Genomic DNA, 22,156 nt, shown 5'->3' on the forward strand with positions numbered 1-22,156 from the left:
AAGGTGGTCAGTAGGTTGGACCCCCCTGCATGGAGGTCTGCTCAGTTTCATGTATATACTGCATGTAATGACAATAAAGTGAACCTCGAGTTAAAAAGGGCAAAACACACTGCAACCAACTAAAATGTGACACTTAGAAGACACCACACATGACAAATACTGTACATTTAACTGATTTATTAAGCACAAATTTTGTTGGTAATTTATTTAACCCATAAAGACCCATTGATAATATTATTATTATATTTTACTTTTATTATTATTATTAGTACAGTTTTGAAATAAATTTTTTGATTTAGCCTTTTATAAGTAATTTATCATAATATTCTTATTATATTTTTATTTCATTTTTACTATATAATAATTAATTACTATTCTATGTATTTTGGGCTTTTTCTCTATTTAATTAATGGAACATGTAGATGTTCACAAAACCTCAGAGTAAAATTGGGGGATATTATATTAGAAACAGAGAAAACTTAAAAAAAAACTGACTTTTTCACCTAAATCTATTAATACATTAAATCTAAATTTTGTCCATCTACTGTCATTGACCCAACTCCATGGGTTTTACTGGTGAATAAATGTTGTAAAACATGACGGTGTTTCCACGTTCACCACAGAGCTTTTGAATGTCCAAATGGGTCATATCTTATGGCACCTCACTTTGTTTTAATTCTTTAGTTCTGGCTTATTTTAACGTGGTCTGAACCTATTTATCATTTATTTATCTATTGTCTTTTGTACTATATTGTATAATTATACTATGTTCATCGCAGGGCTAATGCACCATTAATTTCGAAGAAATCACTATCCTTTGGTTAAAACATTCGTTAATCCACTCATATTGTCATTCGCTATTTTCTTTAGATCATTCTCTCAACAATGATATTCGTCTCAATGAACTAGTTGAAACGGCATAACTTCGCTTTGGGCAGCTGTTTGCTCCAACCAGCGACTACGACAATCCAGTTGCTTTTCATCCTATAAGATTATCACAAAACCCTATGAAATATAATTGCGACTTCGTGCAGCCATTAACGCCATGTACCAGAAAATAAGTTCCATTCTTACCTTTAAAAGACGTATGATCAAAGTCGCTTTGTGTTATAATCCACACAGGCAGTTTCTTTGTCTTCTCCTTTCTCCAACCAACATAAGTTAAACATGCACACACTTCAATAGAAACCGGATGTTGTGATCAACTCCGCAAGGAGTGAATGCAACTCAGTAGCAGGTGTAAACATGTAAAAACAACTCCATAATCAACACCCAACAACTCAAAATTATTAACACTGAAAAGACAACACTACAGATTTTGCTGTGTATTTAAAGAATTTAGTGTAATCCTCCAGGAATAAACAGTGTGACTGTGGTGAAGAAAAACTTGGGGAAGAAGAAACCTTGAGCAGACCCAGACTCTTGGAGGATGGTCGTCTGCCGTGACCAGTAGAGAAAAGAGAGAGAGAAAAAGAGAGAGAAAGCGAGAGGGGGGTGGGGGCAGCAATATACACTATATTGCCAAAAGTATTTGCTCACCTGCCTTGACTCGCATATGAATTTCAGTGCCATCCCATTCCTAGTCTATGGGGTTCAATATGACGTGGGTCCACCCTTTGCAGCTATAACAGCTTCAACTCTTCTGGGAAGGCTGTCCACAAGGTTTAGGAGTGTGTTCATGGGAATTTTGGACCATTCTTCCAGAAGCGCATTTGTGAGGTCACACACTGATGTTGGACAGAAGGCCTGGCTCTCAGTCTCCGCTCTAATTCATCCCAAAGGTGTTCTATGGGGTTGAGGTCAGGACTCTGTGCAGGCCAGTCCAGTTCATCCACACCAGACTCTGTCATCCATGTCTTTATGGACCTTGTTTTGTGCACTGGTGCACAGTCATGTTGGAAGAGGAAGGGGCCAGCTCCAAACTGTTCCCACAAAGTTGGGAGCATGGAATTGTCTAAAATGTCTTGGTATGCTGAAGCATTCCCAGTTCCTTTCACTGGAACTAAGGGGCCAAGCCCAGCTCCTGAAAAACAACCCCACACCATAATCCCCCCTCCACCAAACTTTACACTTGGCACAATGTGGTCCGACAAGTATTGTTCTCCTGGCAACCGCCAAACCCAGACCCGTCCATCAGATTGCCAGATGGAGAAGCGCGATTGGTCACTCCAGAGAAGGCGCCTCCACTGCTCTAGAGTCCAGTGGCGGCGTGCTTTACACCACTGCATCCGGCGCTTTGCATTGCACTTGGTGATGTATGGCTTGGATGCAGCTGCTCGGCCATGGAAACCCATTCCATGAAGCTCTCTGCGCACTGTTCTGGAGCTAATCTGAAGGCCACATGAAGTTTGGAGGTCTGTAGCGATCGACTCTGCAGAAAGTTGGTGACCTCTTCACACTCTGCGCCTCAGCATCCGCTGACCCCGCTCCATCAGTTTACGTGGCCTAACACTTCGTGGCTGAGTTGCTGTTGTTCCCAAACACTTCCACTTTCTTATAATACAGCTGACAGCTGACTGTGGAATATTTAGGAGCCAGGAAATTTCACAACTGGATTTGTTGCACAGGTGGCATCCTATCACAGTTCCACGCTGGAATTCACTGAGCTCCTGAGAGTGACCCATTCTGTCACAAATGTTTGTAAAAGCAGTCTGCATGCCTAGGTGCTGGATTTTATACACCTGTGGCCATGGAAGTGATTGGAACACCTGATTCTGATTATTTGGATGGATGAGCCAATACTTTTGGCAATATAGTGTAAGTCTATTACAATTCTACATAACTCTATTAACTACTCTAACATGACACTAACGGGGCCCATGAAATAAATAAATAAACATGCAAAATGCACAAAAACAGTGGCCCAGTGTTAACATCCTAACAAACAAACTATTTACATATGATTAAGATGACCCCCAGCGCAAGACGCTACCAGAGGATATAACTAAAAGAACAATACACTTTTAAACTGTAAATAAATCCAGGTAAACCCTGGTGCAGGCCAGGCCAGACGCACAGGTCCTGCAGTCTAAAACAATGTGGAATAGCAATGGGGGCTGGTCCTGGTCCCGGTCTTCTTCCACAGTCCATTGTTGATGTCTCCTACGCTCTGGCTTCTCCATTGGTCGGAGGGCAGGGGGCCACGGCTCTGCTCCCAGGGCTCAAGCTCAACTTCGCTGTAAAATATGGGAATAAAGTAAGCATTGAACCCTCTCAAACCTTTTCAAGCAAATCACTAATTCTGCTATTAAACTAATGTGATTTGGATGTGGTTTGTTTCAGGGCAGGGTGATGTGTTTGGTTTTGGCTGTTGAAAACTGCCAAAAATTTTGGATGAGTTTTGGTTTGGTTTTGTCTCAGTTTCATTTAAAATTAATGAATTCTTCCAAATATACCTCAGTTTTTCTTCAATATATGTTTTAGCTTTATCTAAAACTTTTCAGAATATCTAATAAATCTCTATTTTTATCAGTTTTACTTCTGTTTTGAGTATTATTTAGGTGATTTGAGTGAATTTGGATGAGTTTTGCTTTGGTTTGTGTCTCATTGTCATGTAAAACTAATAAATGATTCTAAATATACCTCAGTTTTTCCTCAATATCGGTCTTATTTTGAGTATTTTTAAATAATATGGCAAGGTTTACATCAGTGTTTCATTAGTTTTAGTACTGCTATAAGTGTTATTTAAATGAATTGACTAGTTAGTCAGACTACTTAGTCTGATTTTGGATGAGTTTTGCTTTTGTGTTTGTCTCAGTTTCATGTAAAATTAATTATTCTTCTAAATATAGGTTAACTCATATTTTCTTCAGTATCAGTCTTAGTCTGAGTTTTTTAAATAATCTGACATTGTCTACATCAGGTTTTCATCACTTTTACTCCTGCTTTAAGTGTTATTTCAATGAATTGACTAATTTACTAGGTTTTTCTTAATATCAGCCGTAGTTTTATCTAAAACTTGTCCAATTATTTAATAAATCTCTTTTTTCATCAGTTTTACTTCTGTTTTGAGTATTATTTAGATGATTTGAGTGAATTTGGATGAGTTTTGCTTTGGTTTGTGTCTCACTGTCATGTAAAACTAAATAATTCTTCTACATATACCCTAGTTTTTCTTCAACATCAGTCTTATTTTGAGGCTGTTTAAATAATATGACAAGGTTTACATCAGTAGTTCATTAGTTTTAGTCCTGCTATAAGTGTTATTTAACCCTTTAAACCCTGAGCCTAAAATGGTCCGCCTGGACTTTTTTTTCTTATTTTGACTGTAAAAAGGTTAGAAAACACGCTTCGAGTGAATCCATTTGCCCAGTTTTCCAGAGCAGTTTTTTATTTCCAGATCTTTGAAAATCTAGCAATCATTTACAATTTACTCCACACTATAATATTGCTAAACTGGCTTCTTCTCCAGCTTCTAGTACAGACAGGAGTGAAATCACGTTGATGACCCAATAAAACGTGTCAGGTTTTAGAAACCGTTGGAATTTTTCCACGGGCGACACGGTAGTGCAGTGGTTAGCACTCGTGCCTCACAGCAAGAAGGTCCTGAGTTCGATTCCAACACCAGTTGACGGGGGTGGGACCTTTCTATGTGGTGTTTGCATGTTCTCCCCGTGTCTGTGTGGGTTCTCTCCAGGTATTCAAGCTTCCTCCCCCCATCCAAAGACATGCTTTGATAGGTTAATTGGTTAATCTAAATTGCCCATAGGTGTGAATATGAGAGTGATTGTTTGTCTCTATATGTTCAGCCCTGCGATGAACTGACGAAATGTCCAGGGTGTACCCCGCCTTCACCCCTATGTAGCTGGGATAGGCTCCAAGTGACCCCCATGACCCTAGTGAGGATAAAGCGGATTCAGAAAATGAATGACTGAATGGAATTTTTCCAATTGCACAAACAGTGAAAGAGTTACAGCATTCCAAACTGCATATGTGCAGGGTGTGTCGGTGATGACACATCAGGTTTTAAACATGTTATCGGATCTAAATTTCACAATCCGTAAATCTCTAATTAATATTCATCAAAACATGCGTTCTATATCATTAAATGTATAATTATAATCATTGTACATGTTCAGTTGGAGACGGTCACATAACTCCAGTGCTTTCAGACTCAATAGTATTAAGTGTCTTTCGTCCATTATGTAAAAGGTTCCTTACCTGTTGTTTCTGGAGTCCACCACCACCTCCTCCTTGTCCGCTGTCTCCAGCTCCTGACCTGGGCTCTGCTCCTCCTGTGGCGTGTTCCGATGGTGAGCTTCGATGAGTAGCTCATAGATGACGGTTCCAATCAGCGCACCCACAAAGGGGGCCACTGTGGGAATCCACCACCAATCACCTCCAGCCCTGCACAGACAGCGGTGTTATTATAGGGTTCCACATGTTCCACACTTTTACCATTTACATGTTCCACACTTCAGTCTAAAATTAATTATCTACTTACTTGAACACTTCTTCCCCCCAGCCTGCGATGAAGGTAAACAGCCGGGGCCCCAGATCCCTGGCTGGGTTGAGGGGGCAGCCACAGTTGGAGCCCATAGAGAGTTCAATGGTGAGAACCAGAGCTCCCATTAGAACAGGCGTGAGTCCATCAGGGAGCGGCCCCTGTCTCCGATCCTCAAGAGCCAGGCAACCGATCAGCAGAACAGCTGTAGCAACCACCTGGATTTAGGAGGTAAAAAGATGTTTCAGTGTGACTGCAACTACAGTTCTTCATACAAAAATACTCAACATTTATTTAAAAGGGTTCTATGTGGTATTAACCCTTAGGATCCATTAAAAAAAAAAAAAAAAAACATATTAAATTTCTGTATCAAGATTTCAGAAACCTGTCCGTATCATTCAGTTATGTGTCTTGTTTCAATAATGCGACTTTGGCATTTAAAGGGTTACTTTCCAAACTCTTACTAGAAGGGGGAATTCAAGTACCAGAACACACTTAAGTCTACCAAAAACACCAACCAAACAATGTAATGTATCCACAGACAGAATCACTCATTAAATAAAGTATAAAGCTCATTGTTTCCACACATCTGTATTATGGTATCATCAAGTTTTATTCTTCAAACTAAAACTATGGGTAATTATTTCGACAGTCGCTCAAAATAACACCGTCTAATAATCTTCACAAGTTGTGTCAGCCAATAGTTTACATTATAGCTGTTAGCTTAGCTCTGTTTTCTGTACAGTTTGTGTTGTCAGTAGCTGAACTAAAGATCAGTTTGGAATCAAATAAACAAAGTCAGAACTGCCACAGTTTAGTCTGAACCATGGATCAACAAACAGCAGCTTAGCCAAGATAATAGCATCACATAATAACTTTATACCTCCGAAAGCCTTGTAAACAGTGCTCGAGTTGAGGGGGGATCTGAAATATAAATGGTCAAAATCATCCTCCTTCTAAAACTGCCATTCCTCCTTTCCATCCCTTATGTCATTTTATCAATAAATGTGGTCTTCCTGCTATTTCAACATTTAGGGTGTTTTGAGCATATTGATTAACGCACTGTGGGTGAGAGGGCACACGCACATGCAATGACACAAAATGATTTCCTATTTTATTATATTATATTATTATACTATTATTATTATTATTATTATTATTGTTATTATTATTATTACTAATATGAGACCGGGCTGCTCAGCAAAACAGATAATGTTAGTCGAGTCTCCCACCCTCTGTGCTGTCATCAGCACAAATTATCTGTCCTAACATGATCAAATCCACCACCCCCCTTGAGTTTTTCTTTTTTGTACAACTCGGGTACTGCTCATACACTCACTCACGTAGAAGAAACGCTGACATTTCAGAATCAAACAGTCTTTTCATTAAAATTGATCACTTTCTCCACTTTCTTTTACTTGTTTCTTAGTGGTTCTCATCCTACCAGGCCACTTTGAAGGCCCTGTGGCATTTTCTTCAACATGTCAGTCCAGCAGAGTGACTCATTACTCCCTCTTGTGGTCACATCCATGTAAATACACTGAACAAAAATATAAACGCACCACTTTTGTTTTTGCTCCCATTTTTCATGAGCTGAACTCAAAGATCTAAAACTTTTTCTACAAACACAAAAGGCCTATTTCTCTCAAATATTGTTAATAAATTTGTCTAAATCTGTGTTAGTGAGCACTTCTCCTTTGTCCTTTGCTGAGATAATCCATCCACCTCACAGGTGTGGCATATCAAGATGCTGATTAGACAGCAGGATTATTGCACAGGTGTGACTTAGGCTGGCCACAATAAAAGGCCACTCTAAAATGTGCACTTTTACTGTATTGGGTGGTCCAGGGGGGTCAGAAAACCAGTCAGTATTTGGTGTGACCACCATTTTCCTCGCACAGTCCTCTTCATGAATTCTCTGAAACAGCTTTGGAGATGGCTTATGGTAGAGAAATGAACATTCAATTCACAGGCAAAAGCTCTGGTGGAGATTCCTGAAGTCAGCATGCCAATTGCATATTCCCTCAAAACTTGTGACACCTGTGGTATTGTGCTGTGTGATAAAACTGCACATTTTGGAGTGGCCTTTTATTGTGGCCAGCCTAAGGCACACCTGTGCAAAAATCGTGCTGTCTAATCAGCATCTTGACATGCCACACCTGTGAGGTGGATGGATTATCTCAGCAAAGAAGAAGTGTTCACTAACACAAATTTAGACAGATTTGTGAACAATATTTGAGAGAAATAAACCTTGTGTGCACACAGAAAAAGTTTTAGATCTTTGAGTTCAGCTCATGAAAAATGGGAGCAAAAACAAAAGTGGTGCGTTTATATTTTTGTTCAGTGTAAATTCAGTTCATATTGCGACATTAGCATCTTTGACAGAACTTCACAGCTCTTTATTCTAAACATTCCAATAACAGTTTTGAATCATTTTTAATATTTGAAAGTAGAAATACTACATAAAGCCCCTTTATGGTCATTGCAGACTCTAAAATTTTCATGATGTGCTGCACAGACTCCAGACAAAGCCTCAGTTAAAATGTAGGACAAGCAGATGTGAGTGACAGATCCTTACCTGATCCACGAGACCTCCCCAAAAGCTCAGGTGGTCTGCTGGGTATGAGCAGAAGATCTCGGCGGTGGCACTGGGGCCTGCCACTAACAGTTCACCTCCACTAAACACCTGGATGGCATCTGTATCCACATAGAGACAGAACACATTTAGGGCATTCTGGGAAGAAATTCAGATTAAACATCAAAATCTAGGTGTGAATGTGAGAGTAATTGTTTGTCTCTGTATGTCAGCCCTGCGATGAACTGGCGACATGTCCAGGGTGTACCCCGCCTTCACCTTTAAGTAGCTGGGATAGGCTCCAAGCCACTCCCATGACCCTAGTGAGGATAAAGCGGGTTCAGAAAATGAATGAATGAATGAACACAAAACCAAAAATGTTACTACTGTGTGTTGTAGACTTCAGTCTCTACCTAATACTTTATTGTGACAAATGACGTGTTTCCATCATTACAGACATTGTTTTGAGTCAATCCCATACATTTCACCCTGCTGCAGAAAATACCAGCTTCCCAAATACATACTGTAACACATTTATGGGTGGATTAAGAAGGAATTCAGGAGTAACCAGAACTGTAACACAAAAATAGGACCAATGGCCCTGTAGCTTACCGGCCAAATTAAAAGCTTTGGGAAATGTATCCAGATGCCATTTATTATCACCCAGTTGTGTGTATTTATTATATTACAGAAGTAGCGATAATGACTGAGCGATGACATCACTGGGAATCCTCTTCTGATCACGTGAACGAGATTATTTCTAAACAAATAAGATGTGCGAAGGATCACACCACGCATGTCCGAAGGAAGTACAGTCGGCAATTGGTTGTTGACAATAACGTGACCGGATTTCTTTACCTGAGTGACGTTATTTGTAAACAATCAAACAAGTGCTTCTGTAACACGCAGACATGTCAGAATTTGGATACCTCAAAACAACAAATTCAAATCCAGTTTAATGGTGCTAAGCGAATCAGCATGTGGCTACCATGTTTGGGTCATATTTCAATCAGATCTGTAAAAAATTCAAATTCCAACTTGATATCATTGATACTTACTGATTTATTGCATCGATCCACTTCCTATCTCTTATAATGGGGAAAATTTTCAAAGTCGCACCAAATCCAGAATCAGATCCAGATTGCAATAATTTCAATACCTTGTGTTGACATCATCATAAAGAAGCTGTATACCAAGTTTGAAGTCAATCAGAACTGTAGTTTCGGAGAAGAAGACAATTGAAATTTTTTCCCCATAAGAGCCCATGTTAAATTTTCCGTAAGTTCCCGGATCCAGAAGAAGATCCTGATCAGCATGTGGCCATTATTTTTTGTTCATCTCCCATCAGGGCTGTACTGTAGAAATTTACACTTGATATCATTTATATTTACTGAGTTATTCCATCTGTCCACTTCCTATCTCTTATAATGGGGAAATTATTCAAAGTCGCACCATATCCAGAATCGGATCCGGATCCAAAATATTTCACTAACTTTTGTTGCCATCATCATAAAGAAGCTGTATACCAAGTTTGAAGTCAATCAGAATTGTAGTTTCGGAGAAGAAGAAGACGATTGAAAGTTTTGTAAAAGACAACAGACGACAACAACGACGGACACCACATGATGACAATAGCTTACAGCCTATTGGCCGGTAAGCTAAAAGCACAAAACTCTAGGGCCCCTAGGCTGCCCCTCCCTGCCTGAATGTGGCCGAAATAAAATGTTACTGATACAAGAAAATAGCATAATGGTATAAAACTAGCAAAACTGAAATTAAAACACGGGCATGGGGGATATCTACTGGTTTTATACAATGCATTTTTGCACCTAATGTCCAACACACAGTATCCGTCTGTGTGTGATGAATCAATATAAATAAAGATCTCCTTCCCTTTTTGAATTGGATTACTGAAAAATAAATAAAGAAATAAACTTTGGTGATATTCTAATTTATTGAGATGCACCAGTATATTAAAGAGTCCCACAATATTCCTCCTCTGCACAAAATGATCTCCAGCAGGTGAACTCTACTGGACAAGAGGTTTCTAATGCTCTAAAAATAATACCTTCTATCTAATTATGTACTATGTAGAACCATTAAAACAGAGTTTACGAGGTGTTTTGACAGATCAAGTAAAGCAGACTAACAAAAACAAAACATATGGTTAAGATACAAACAAGATGATAATATATTTGACATATCTTGCTGATGATTGCAGGAAAAATGATTTCCAGTCATTGGATGCAGCCTGACCCCCTATGATAGCTCAGTGGATACATAAAGGTAAATATGTCACAACGATGGAAAATATGACTGCCATCTTATAGTTAAAACTACCCTTATTTATAAGAAGATGGACTCTTGTTTGTCTCTATATTAGCTCAGATATTTTGTGCTTGACATAAGCTGACAATCAAGGTGATTTTGTTTTGTTTGTGTCTTTCTTTTCTTTAACTTTTCTTTGCCTTATTGCGGTTATATGAGTGCTGGTAAGTTTAGTGACAGCAATAGTGTAAAAAAAAAAATGATAAAAGACAACTATGTGAAAAGCAAGAGGTTACAGCAACAAGAAAAAAATGTAAATGCAAAGTACATTTTCATTAAAGGATAAGATAAAAAATAAAATAAAAATTGTAGATATCTTACCGTAGTACTGGAGATAAACTGTTGCTGCGCCGAGAAAAGCTCCGAGGATGTGTGAAAGTGCATATAAGGGCAGCTTTTCCCAAGGGTGTCGACCCAAGATGCACAGGCCCATGGACCAGACAATGTTGAGATGAGCACCTGAGAGGAAACAAACATCATGAGTCCTGTGAGGAAAACAATATCTTATTTATGCAAGCATCACTGCTTACCTGAAACTCCTCGAGCTGCAAATATCCCGAACATTGCTCCCAGGGCAGAACCGAGCTGGATGGTCAGGTAGCTGCCGTGGGTACCCTCAGAGGTGACGACTTGGGCCGCTGAGCCAGATCCGATTAACTGCAAATATATGAAAAAAAAAAAAAAAAAAAAAAAAAAACCTTGGACCAATGGCCCTGTAGCTTACCGGCCAAATTAAAAGCTTTGGGAAATGTATCCAGATGCCATTTATTATCATCCAGTTCTGTGTATTTATTATATTACAGAAATAGCCCATGTTTTGGTCATATTCCGATCAGATCTGTAAAAAATTCAAATTCCAACTTGATATCATTGATACTGATTCATTGGATCAATCCACTTCCTATCTGTTATAATGGAAAAAATTTTCAAAGTCACACCAAATCCAGAATCAGATCCAGATCCAAATAATTTCAATACCTTGTGTTGACATCATCATACAGAAGCTGTATACCAAGCTTGAAGTCAATCAGAACTGTAGTTTGGGAGAAAAAGACGACTGAAATTTTTTCCCCATATGAGCCCATGTTAAATTTTCCATAAGTTCCCAGATCCAGAAGAAGATCCTGATCAGCATGTGGCCATTATGTTTTGGTCATCTCCCGATCAGGGCTGGACTGTAGAAATTTCCACTTGATATCATTGATATTCACTGAGTTATTGCATCTATCCACTTCCTATCTCTTATAATGGGGAAATTTTTCAAAGTCGCACCAAATCCAGAATCAGATCCGGATCCAAATAATTTCACTAACTTTTGTTGACATCATCATAAAGAAGCTGTATACCAAGTTTGAAGTCAATCGGAAATGTAGTTTTGGACAAGAAGATGATTGAAATTTTTGTAACGGACGACAGACGACACCGACGGACGCCGACGAACACCGCATGACAACAATAGCTTACAGCCTGTCGACCGGTAAGCTAATAAAAACAACAGTTAAGAATAAGTCTGCAAAAAAGACCTTGAGAATGTGCAACATTAGGCAAGTGAGTATTTCGACTGTATCATATTTTTTATGCAGATTTCCCAATTCCAAGCACTATAAACTTGAATGCTTGTTGGATTCAATTGTATCAGGTGATGTGCTTAAATTACTGCTGCGTGACAAAGGAATTCAAATGAACATCTTTTCTTTTTTTCACTTTTAGCAAATGTACAAAACATGCTGTTCTCCTAAGAAATAAATGAAACACAGGGCTTTAGCTATGATGTTCAAGTACAATTGTGATCAATATTGGATAAAAATATTTAAATGATAAGTTTTTCTGAACACAAATATGTTGTGACATGGGAACAGCAGTTTTTACCTTTGTTCAGTATCAGAATAAAAGACTTTGCTGGAACTAAAACACTACAAATATGCTAATAAACTTTTATTTAACATATATATTACAACTGAAGTTAAGAGCAGAGCATATTTGACAAATAATTGGATTGTACATAACTTTTCTATATTCTTGTACTGTTGAATAATTACTTCCTACAGATTTACAGACTTAAAATATCACTTATACAAGCAAGAAAAAATATTATTATTAAAGTTAATAGTGCATGTACATGTATGTCAGAAGTATAACTTTACATAATCAGTTATATATTTTTTTCTACAAGTGATACTGAAATTTTATAAACTAGAGTTCTTAAGGTAAAAAAAATGAGCCTATTTGAGAAATGACAGGTGAAACTTAAATTGTTGACACTGTTACAAAACTTTCCCATTTGTTATGTTTATTATCCTTTCCTATGCCGGGATAGTTCTCTGTCACTTTAAGGTGCAATGCATTATGGGTAACGTAGTAATAACAGAAGCGTACAGAGATCTTTGTCATCTCATCTGCTTACTTTCTGTCGTGTCGCACTGAAGTGTTAGTGTGCATCTTTGAATAACGTGAGTACATTATTATTTCTGTATTGTTGCTTCTGTGTGCTTGTTTTATGATGTCTCAGTGCTGCCATTTACCTGTGTTCTATGGAGGATATGCACATACGTCACTTCCCCCCCAGGCCATGCTCCTCTAAGTCAGACTGAGTGGCATAAACCAACCTGTTCAACATGACAGAGTATAGCAGTAAACACAGCAAGACCAGGAAAATGTGGACAGAAATGGAGTATCCTGACATCCAGGGTGTAGAGGATCATCGCTATTTTTACCTGAAACAAATATACATGGTTTCATCATTCCTGACAACCAGGGTCCAAAACTAGGGCCCAGAACCAGCTGATCCAAAGTGTATTTACAGTAGACCGTGTACTGACCCTAGTGAATATATGCATGATCTACTGGGACTGAGGAGATTTACTGAGTCTAGTTCAGATCAAGTACTTTAGCACAAATACTACTGCTGTGGACCAGCAGGGTACGACTTTATTCTTGTAAATTATGATATTTTCCCTCCCGTTTTAAATTACAACATTATTCTTGTAATATTATGGCTTTATTGTCGGAATATGGCGCCTTTAATCTCATAAATGAATGACATTTTTGTTAAATTATTAGTTTTTTTTGTAACTATGACTTTATTCCCATAAAATTGTGATTCTTTTTGTATTTGACTTTATTATCATATAATTATGGGTTTTATATCGATATTTTATGACTATACTTGTAGTGACAAGTGTTTTTATTTTCTTATGTGGCCCTAATACTCCGTCGTAGCTTTATTCTCCAGTTCCCCCGTATTTGAAAAACTAGGTTAGCCTCAGTTTAAGTTAGTTTCCTAATCATGTAGGAGCACAAGGTTCATAATCACAAAATGAAGACAAAAACCATGAAAGATCTGATCATGAAACCAAGAGCTTTACTAAGAAGTAATGTTAGCCAAAACAATACGTAATTTAAGGTCTGATTTTTCAGGGCCGCAGAGAATATAGAAATTTTTAAAACCAGGCTCAAGACCCACCTTTTTAATTTGGCTTTTAACTAATGCCTCTGTTTAATCCACTCAAAGGTTTTATAGTTATATTTAATATATATATCTTAAGATTCTTTTAACCAGTGCTTCTGTTTTATCATTTTAATGTTTAATATTTTTATTATTTTCATATATGTCTTAAATTTAGCTTCTTTTATTCAATTCTTTTATATCTTTTTAATGTTTCTTATTCTCCGGTGTTTCATCAGAGGGAGCCCTCCATGCCGGGGGGCGGCTGCGGACTCCGGGGGCTGTGGCGCCTTCTCTCACTGGGGTCTGCCCCTTTCTGGTGGGTGGGGGTCCCAGTTGGCCCTCTCCCACTGGTTGGGATGCGGCGCTGTGTCGCTGGTGCCTGGTTGCCGGGGTCGGCGGCTGCCCCCTGGTGCGGATGGCTCCCTGAGACAGCGCCTCCTCTTTTACTTTTACATTTTTGTTCTGGTCTACCCATGCTCAGTCAGTCTTTTTAAGTATGTGTGAGCTTGTGGGTTTGCATGTATATGTGTGTGTGTGTGCGGGTGAGTGGGTGGGTGTGTGAGTGGGGGGCGGTACTGATTTTTCAACTGATATGTAAAGCACTTTGTGCTACAGTCTTAATGTATGAAAAGTGCTATATAAATAAAGATTATTATTATTATTTATCATTATTATTATTATTATTATTATTATTATTATTATTTTACATTCACATTTAAGCATTTGGCAGACACTTTTTTCCAAAGTGACTTACAGGGAAAACTAATCAAATCAATCAATCAATCAAAATGTTATTTATATAGCACCAGATCACAGCAAAAGTTATCTCATGACATTTTATATATAGAGTTGGTCAAAAACCAGACTCAAAGTCAGTTTACAGAAACCCAACAGAATCCTCCTGGAGCAAACACTTGTGACTGGTGACAGTGGCGAGGAAAAACTTCCCTTTGATAGCAGAAACCTGGAGCAGACCCAGACTCCTGGAAGATGGCTGTCTGCCTTGACCAGTTGGGGTTAAAGAGAGAGGGTAAAGAAAGAGAAAAAGAGAGAGCAATAGAGATGGAGACTGGGGAAGTGGAGGAGAAGGGGGGAAGTAGGGGGAGACACATGGATGCAGTTGAGGATAAGTGAGCGATGACGATGAAGGCAGGAGAGAGGCAGGACCACCGCAGCAGCTCAAGAGATGATCCTGGGAAAAACCTGTGATAATCCTGGGAAAACATGTCCCAAGAGCTAGACTCCGTGTCCGGGGATCGGGTTGTCGGGCTCCCTGCCTTCAACTGTCACCCAATCCACACTGCATCCGGGTCGGCGGGGAGTCTTTGCCCCAAGTGGAGGAGTTTAAGTATCTCGGGGTCTTGTTCACGGGTGAGGGAAGGATGGAGCGTGAGATTGACAGACGGATCGGTGCAGCATCTGCAGTGATGCAGTCGCTGTACCGGTCGGTTGTGGTAAAGAAGGAGCTGAGCCGAGAGGCAAAGCTCTCGATTTACCAGTCAGTCTACGTTCCTACCCTCACCTATGGTCATGAGCTTTGGGTCATGACCGAAAGGACAAGATCCCGGATACAAGCGGTCGAAATGAGTTTCCTCCGTCGGGTGGCTGGGCACACCCTTAGGGATAGGGTGAGGAGCTCAGTCACCAGGGAGGAGCTCGGAGTAGAGCCGCTGCTCCTCCGTGTCGAGAGGGGCCAGCTGAGGTGGCTCGGGCATTGTTTCGGATGCCTCCTGGACGCCTCCCTGGGGAGGTGTTCCGGGCATGTCCCACCGGGAGGAGACCTCGGGGAAGACCCAGGACACGTTGGAGAGACTATGTCTCTCGGCTGGCCTGGGAACGCCTCGGGATCCCCCCGGAAGAGCTGGAGGAGGTGTCTGGGGAGAGGGAAGTCTGGGCATCCCTGCTTAGACTGTTACCCCCGCGACCCGGCCCCGGATAAGCGGAAGAGAATGGATGGATGGATGGAATCCTGGGAAAACCTTTATTGATATATTTAAAATGGAATGTCAGAAAGTGCTAGGACAGGAGGTGCTCTCGGCAGAGCTGGGTCTTCAGGAGCTTCTTGAAGATAGGCAGGGACGCCTCTGTTCTCGTAGTGCTTGGTAGAACGTTCCACCAATGTGGAACGACCCATGAAAAGAGCCTGGATTGTCTTGTACAAGGTTTTACCCAAAAATACAGCATAAATTAATGTTACCTGACACCAAACAGGATCCACAAATCTAGGTTTGGTTTCCTGGATTTGTGGATCCATCTATGTCTCTTGTGCTGCCCCACTTGAAATGGTGCACTGTCCCTTTAAGAATGTAGGGGAGGTGCTACTTAGTTAATTAGCTGCTGTTCTTCAGTTTTGCTGAGTCACTGTCTCTGACATGTATTGTTTGAAGTTGCTGCTGATTTCTGCCTTTTACGTTCATTCTTCTTTTGGAACCTGGACAAAGATATGTCTGTAAGTCAGTTAAGTTTATGTATGTTTATATAATGTTCACATAGTGTGCCTGTAGTTAATTTAAAAAGAGTATTTCATCGAATGAATGTTTACAGCTAAAAATGGTAATGCTTGTTTTTACTGGAACTATGCTAAGTCACATGTTAGTGCATTTTACTTTGGATTACTGATTTTGTATTTTATGAGGTCAATTCAGTTATACTGCGCATTTTCTTTATTTTTGTATTCCCGTTTCACAGGTTAAAATTCATGCTGTAAAGTGAAAGCCTTCATAAATATCCCGAAACGTTCATCTGACTCCTGGGTGTTTATTGGAGGACCTATTAGCTATCTGCTAAGCTAGACAAGCACCTTCTCGTTCTAGTAGGGCAGAATATCTCTTTTCTTTGTCTTTCGGTGTCTGTAAAATGATAGCCCCGACAGCTTTTTAAACCTGTTCATACAATCAATCGCACAACAGCTGAGCCCCATTTTTTATTAAATATGGTTCTTCAGTTTAGACAGTATTGAAGCCGACGCTGCCACTCATCTCCCTCTTTCTGCCACTCAGTGGGCGGAACCGCTGTGACTTCCGCTAGCAGTGACGTCACGTGCATACCCTCTATTGCTGCGCCACCGTTTGATTGACACTGATTAAATATGCTGCCGCTAGCTAGTTTAGTTTCAATTTCGTTCATCCCGTGTCTTAAATATATTTTGACTATTTCTGTGGTATAAAATCAGTGTCTGAATGTGTTTGAGACTGATATGTGTTTACTACAAGTAACGGCAAGTTATTTAGTACGTTAGGTCTATAGTCAGTATGACGTGTAGTTTATGGGTACCAAAATTAATGTATGTTCAGCAATAGGTCTGTTCTTTGATGTTCCGTTTTCATTCAGTGCCATTTACAACTGCAGAGAATATCATTTGAGTCATTGTTTAATCTTATTAGTGACTGTGCAGCTAGTATAAGAGGACATTATTCACTTTATAATGTTTAAGACATGCATTCATTTGATATAGTTCATTAATACTGTTATAATATGAGTATTGTATTGCATTCTAATTCTGTTATTACAGTAATGTGAGATGCTAGTATTTGGGAAGTACTAATACTCATTTTATCTCTGTTATGTTTACAGAACCACACATATACATTTCAATGGCGATTTCTCACAGACTGCAAGGGAAGCCTGGCGTCCCCTAAAATTACAAAAATTAAATGGTTAAATATGTTCGGTTGTGTTGACATTTCATTGACTACAAATGTGTTAGAACACGTTCATCTCAGACGAGTTCGTTCAGAATCAGCTTTATCACAAATCAACAGACTCGATGTTGTTCACTTCTCATACATTCCCGTTGCGCTGTTTTCTCATATGATCTACGGTCAATGCGTCTTTGGGCTTCAATGGAACTTAATGGAACAATTTTTTTCATTGTCTAAAAACTGGACGGTAATTGGATAAATGTCACAATGTTGTCCCGCCCCCGGACGCCGGGCGTCTCTGGGGGTGAATGGAGCTGTGGGCGGAGCTCGGCCAGGCTGGACGCCAGAATCCCACATGCTGATAGGATGATCAATCGAAAGGCTGAATCCCATTTGATTGAAAGCTGTTCTGAGATCTACTCCTTCACTGACAGAGTTCAGCTTAATACCATTGCGCATTCTGCTGCGAAATCGGAAGAGAAATCACTACGAAATTACTCATTCATTTCTTGCACTGTAAATAAAACACACTCATTGTTCTTCCTTGTTTCAATTTAACATAATTTCAGCGTTTTCTTGTTTCAGTTACATAATTTAATCATTTCTTGTTCGAGTTTAATATCGTTTTGTAGATAGTTAAATCAATCATACTGTTGGCTAGGTCGAAGTGAAAGGAGCATCTCTTGTTTAAAAAGGCTGAAGTCTTACACCCACAACACAATGGGCCAAGGCAATCTAAGCAGCCTCGCTCTGCTGGACATTGAGAGGACACTGGTCCAGTCCCTGGAAAAGACGCCTACTTGGTACGATAAGGTCACAGACCATTTTCTTAAAAAGGAACAGAGGGCCGGATTTATGTTTAAATAACTTGACAATTTTTTTGATGTTAGCCGACAATGAGCTTCCCCTCTCTGAAGGACAAGCAGCCACCACTGATACATTTACAGTCTGTCAGTGCTAAAGCACAAGCTGTAAAGTTAACCCATGCCTGTACTGTGCCCAGCCTCATCCAGTAAACTGTTTAAACTGTCCTCAAACCTCCTGCTTCTTGTGTCCTGACCGACGCCCCAGGGGCAGATGAAGCATACACACATCGAACTAGCCTAATACAGTCCATGAGTAACCCTCACCCACAGATACTGACGTTCACTTTGGCTTGATCTGGCCCTACAGTGATTGTTCTGCAGACACATGTTCACACACTGCCCAAAGATAGACATGAAACTCCTGTTGAACTCAAGAGCTTCTTATACTTAACTGAACAAGACACTTACAACTGTGATGTACATTCCGAGAAATTCCGCCAGACACTCCCGGACCAGCTGATTTCTGATCCGACATCTCTGCAGAAGCCTGTCCATCCTTCTGGTCTGGGGCTTTCTGGCAGTGGTACATCTGCACAAAGAGTTCAGAGTTAAGGTAAGGCATCCTTTTACTAAAACCACAGAGCTCATGGTCACAACTTCCTGCACAGAGGCCTAATGGGAGCTCTCCTGGCTGATGATCACACCTGAATGAGACTACCTCAAACTAGCCCCTCCCAGACTGTTTATTAAACAGATGTGACAACTGAGATATGAAGATGAAGAGGCATTTAATTGTTTAACCCTTAAAAACAGAACTATTTTTATGGTGACCTGAGATTTTCTTCTACATTTAACCTTTCCCTAGTTATTTTTCACCATTTATTATTACATTATTCTCAACATTTTGCATTTTTATCATTGAAACGCAACAAAAAATCAGGACTACTTAGTCTTTTCTTTGTGAGCTGAGTACCGTGACTCAGTCATACCAATTAGTAGGTGAAACAATGGTGTATATTTATGTAGGTAAGCTGTTTTTTGGCTTTTGGCTTCCAGGCAGTGTCAATTAACCATATAATTTTGAAAATCAAACTTTGTTGTAAAAGTTATGGAGGAATTTCCTTGGACATCAAATATCGAGTATACATTACTAAAAAAAAAGAGGTCACACTAATTGTTAAACTTGCTCAACAATATTTTAACAATAATTATGATTTCAGTATTATTTGTCCCTACTGGTAACAAAATTTCAGCAGCACAACAACTGATATGTTATGTGAAACAAGATGCACGAAGCAGCCAACAGTAAACCAGATGGAAACACATATAAATCAGCTAAACAGCAGTAAACCAGATAGAGACACATATAAACCAGCTCAGAAGCAAATTTCCACATACAAACATATAAACTAGGTCTGCAGCAAATAACCAGATAGCATTTAAGATAAAATCAAATAAGATAAGATAGGAGAGGATAAAATCATCTCTTATCATAAGTTGCAATCTTACAACAGCAACTTTACATTTTATAAACCAGCTCAGGCTCAGCACATGCTTATCAGTTGTTTTAATTTACTTATTTCTTTATTGTTAAGACAGAACATGAGAAATTAGTACTTTCCTTTTTTTGTCTTCCCTTCCAGCAGTCCCCCCTGCTGCAGGTGTAGCCCTAAGTGTCCGCCTATACGGCCTATGCCTCGGGCCCTGTATATACTACTGTATATACGGTACGGCCAATTCCTGTTAAAATGTTCTTCACAAATAATGTTCACAATAAGTTTGATGTTGTTGCTCAGTCTGGGAGAAAAAAGTGTTTCCCAATGAAATTCTTTAGAATGTATGGCCAGAGTTTGATTGACAAAGTTGGAAAAAAAAACAAAAACTGCAAGCAGCATTGGGCGGGACCTCACACCGTGCATTCCACTTCCCGTAACTGTCGACACCTCAGCTCAACTCACACCTCTCCGTCCCAATACCAGCTCCGACCCTTCTGTGTCCTCCTTACATCCCTACAGAACACCAGCGGTCCTCTGCTGAAAAACCACCATTACTTTTTAATGAGGCTTTTATTTTGAAAAACCCTACTGTGTGTATGTGTGTGAGAGGGAGAGACAGAATCAGTCGGAATGAATTTAAATTATACAAACAGTTGTAATGTAATGTGTGCAAAATGTCAAACATCTGCAATACAATGCAGCAAAACCTGTTTTAAAATGTGCAGGGGGAAAAAAATTATTTTTCATCTTTGGAATTTGAACCTGGGACCTTCGGTACAATAGGTAGCCCCTCTTACCACTTCTCCATCTTCAGACACTTGGAAATTTGCCCCAGTAAGAGTATTATAGGGATTTTTTTCAAAGTGAAAACTGAAAGTAAAAGTACTCTTCAAAAAATCACGATTATTCCATAACTGTAGGTCCTATCTCACAAAGTCTTTCACTTTTGGATTCTGCAGACTTTTGGGAATTTAATGAGGTATAACTTGTGTGAAAAAAGTCCGAAATGAATAAGCAGTAATCGCAGGAAGGTAGAGTGACTTTTGAAAGGCAGATTGCCAAATTTCTGTTGGAGTTAGCTCATGGGTGTCAGTGTATGATTTGCCGGGCTCAATCAGACCAACATTTTGGCATGTGTTTCATGTGTCTGTGACATTCCTACTGGCCACTAGGGCAGTTTTTGTGTGTTTTTTAGTACATAGGTGGCACTACAGAGCCCATTTTGGCACCCAAGGGGTTAATTTTGATATTGTATCAAAGTGTTTACCAGCCATGACATGTATACCAACTTTGGTGATTTCTGGAGCATGTTAAAATGTTCTTTACAAATAATATTCACAGTAAGTTTGATGTTGTTGCTCAGCCTGGGAGAAAAAAGTGTTTCCCTATGGAATTCTTTAGAATGTATGGCCAGAGTTTGATTAATAAAGTTGGAAAAAAAAGAAGAAAAATAAAATAAACAGAGTCCTGTTACTGTCCTCCAAAGACTAATATTTGCTTCCAGTATTTTTTTGTCCTGCCGACTGCTTATTAACTCCTCAAAGTTTGTGCGTTGCTGTATGTTTAAAAATAATGTGCAAACTGTACAGTGCATAAAACTTTAAAAAGTTCAATCTTAGATACATAGCACATAAAATATATAACAAAAAATCCCCAAAACAGATACTGCCAAAAACTACATCACCCAACTGGGGATGCAGTTCTTGGCAGGAAGCAGAATTCCGCCCATCAGTGTGTGTAATGTTAAAATATAGCGGAAAAATGGTTGGTGTGGACGTCCTCTAGATGTCTTATATGGACTTAATTTGAACGTCAGTAATATATACAAGATTATTTAAAATGTGACCAAATTAATTGACCTAATTAATTTGTATGAAATGTTTAAAAATGTTTAATAATGGCCTTGCACTGTGAGAACATACAATATCATTAAAATGTATTTTGAATGCTGTATTAAACATTTTCAAACATACATTCATCTGGTCAAAATTTTCAATAATCTTGTATATATAAGTGATGTTCAAATTTGGTCCATATAAGACACGGAGAGGATGTCCACACCCTTTTTTAACCATATTTTAACTTTACAGACATCATGCTGTAACCACAATAATCAGTTTGACATTTATATTATTCCTTAAAAAGAAGAACATTATTCAGTAAGGTTACTGAAAAACAACTGGATGTAGAGTATATAAATGGTGACAGCAGATAATACTGAATAATACTGAAAAGTTTAGGATCAGTCTATGATTTGTAATAAACAGAAGCATTGTCTATTTGTCATGCTGGAAAAAAATGAATTTATTTCAGGGTAACAGTAACAGTAGAAGGAAGTGGAGACCGGTCTTGGGTGTTTGTGCCCGTCCACTCTTGGAACTTGCTTGAGGTGCTCTCCAGCGTGTCCATGGACCACATC

The 22,156-nt window shown here is 39.3% G+C and overlaps 1 protein-coding gene across 1 annotated transcript; it reads right to left on the reverse strand.

The window, feature by feature from the left end:
- Positions 1-3,028: 3,028 nt before the first annotated feature.
- Positions 3,029-18,796, reverse strand: LOC115417869 (aquaporin-10-like). Its single transcript, XM_030132049.1, has 7 exons — positions 18,710-18,796; positions 10,877-11,003; positions 10,668-10,805; positions 8,022-8,140; positions 5,444-5,661; positions 5,161-5,346; positions 3,029-3,176 (listed from the first exon to the last, which is right to left on the reverse strand). Exons 1-7 carry the CDS (start codon positions 18,794-18,796, stop codon positions 3,029-3,031), a joined length of 1,023 nt encoding a protein of 340 aa, XP_029987909.1.
- Positions 18,797-22,156: the final 3,360 nt, after the last annotated feature.

This window comes from Sphaeramia orbicularis, chromosome 1 (assembly GCF_902148855.1).
Source record: "Sphaeramia orbicularis chromosome 1, fSphaOr1.1, whole genome shotgun sequence".
Classification (NCBI taxonomy): Eukaryota; Metazoa; Chordata; class Actinopteri; order Kurtiformes; family Apogonidae; genus Sphaeramia; species Sphaeramia orbicularis.

Excerpts from the sequence above, each read along its gene's own strand:
- LOC115417869 (XM_030132049.1), bottom strand. The coding sequence starts at position 18,796 with ATGGACAGGCTTCTGCAGAGATGTCGGATCAGAAATCAGCTGGTCCGG. Across the intron at positions 8,141-10,667 it reads AGTTTATCTCCAGTACTACG|ATGCCATCCAGGTGTTTAGT; the intron begins GTAAGATATCTA and ends ATGTGGATACAG. Across the intron at positions 5,347-5,443 it reads TGGGGGGAAGAAGTGTTCAA|GGCTGGAGGTGATTGGTGGT; the intron begins GTAAGTAGATAA and ends CTGTCTGTGCAG.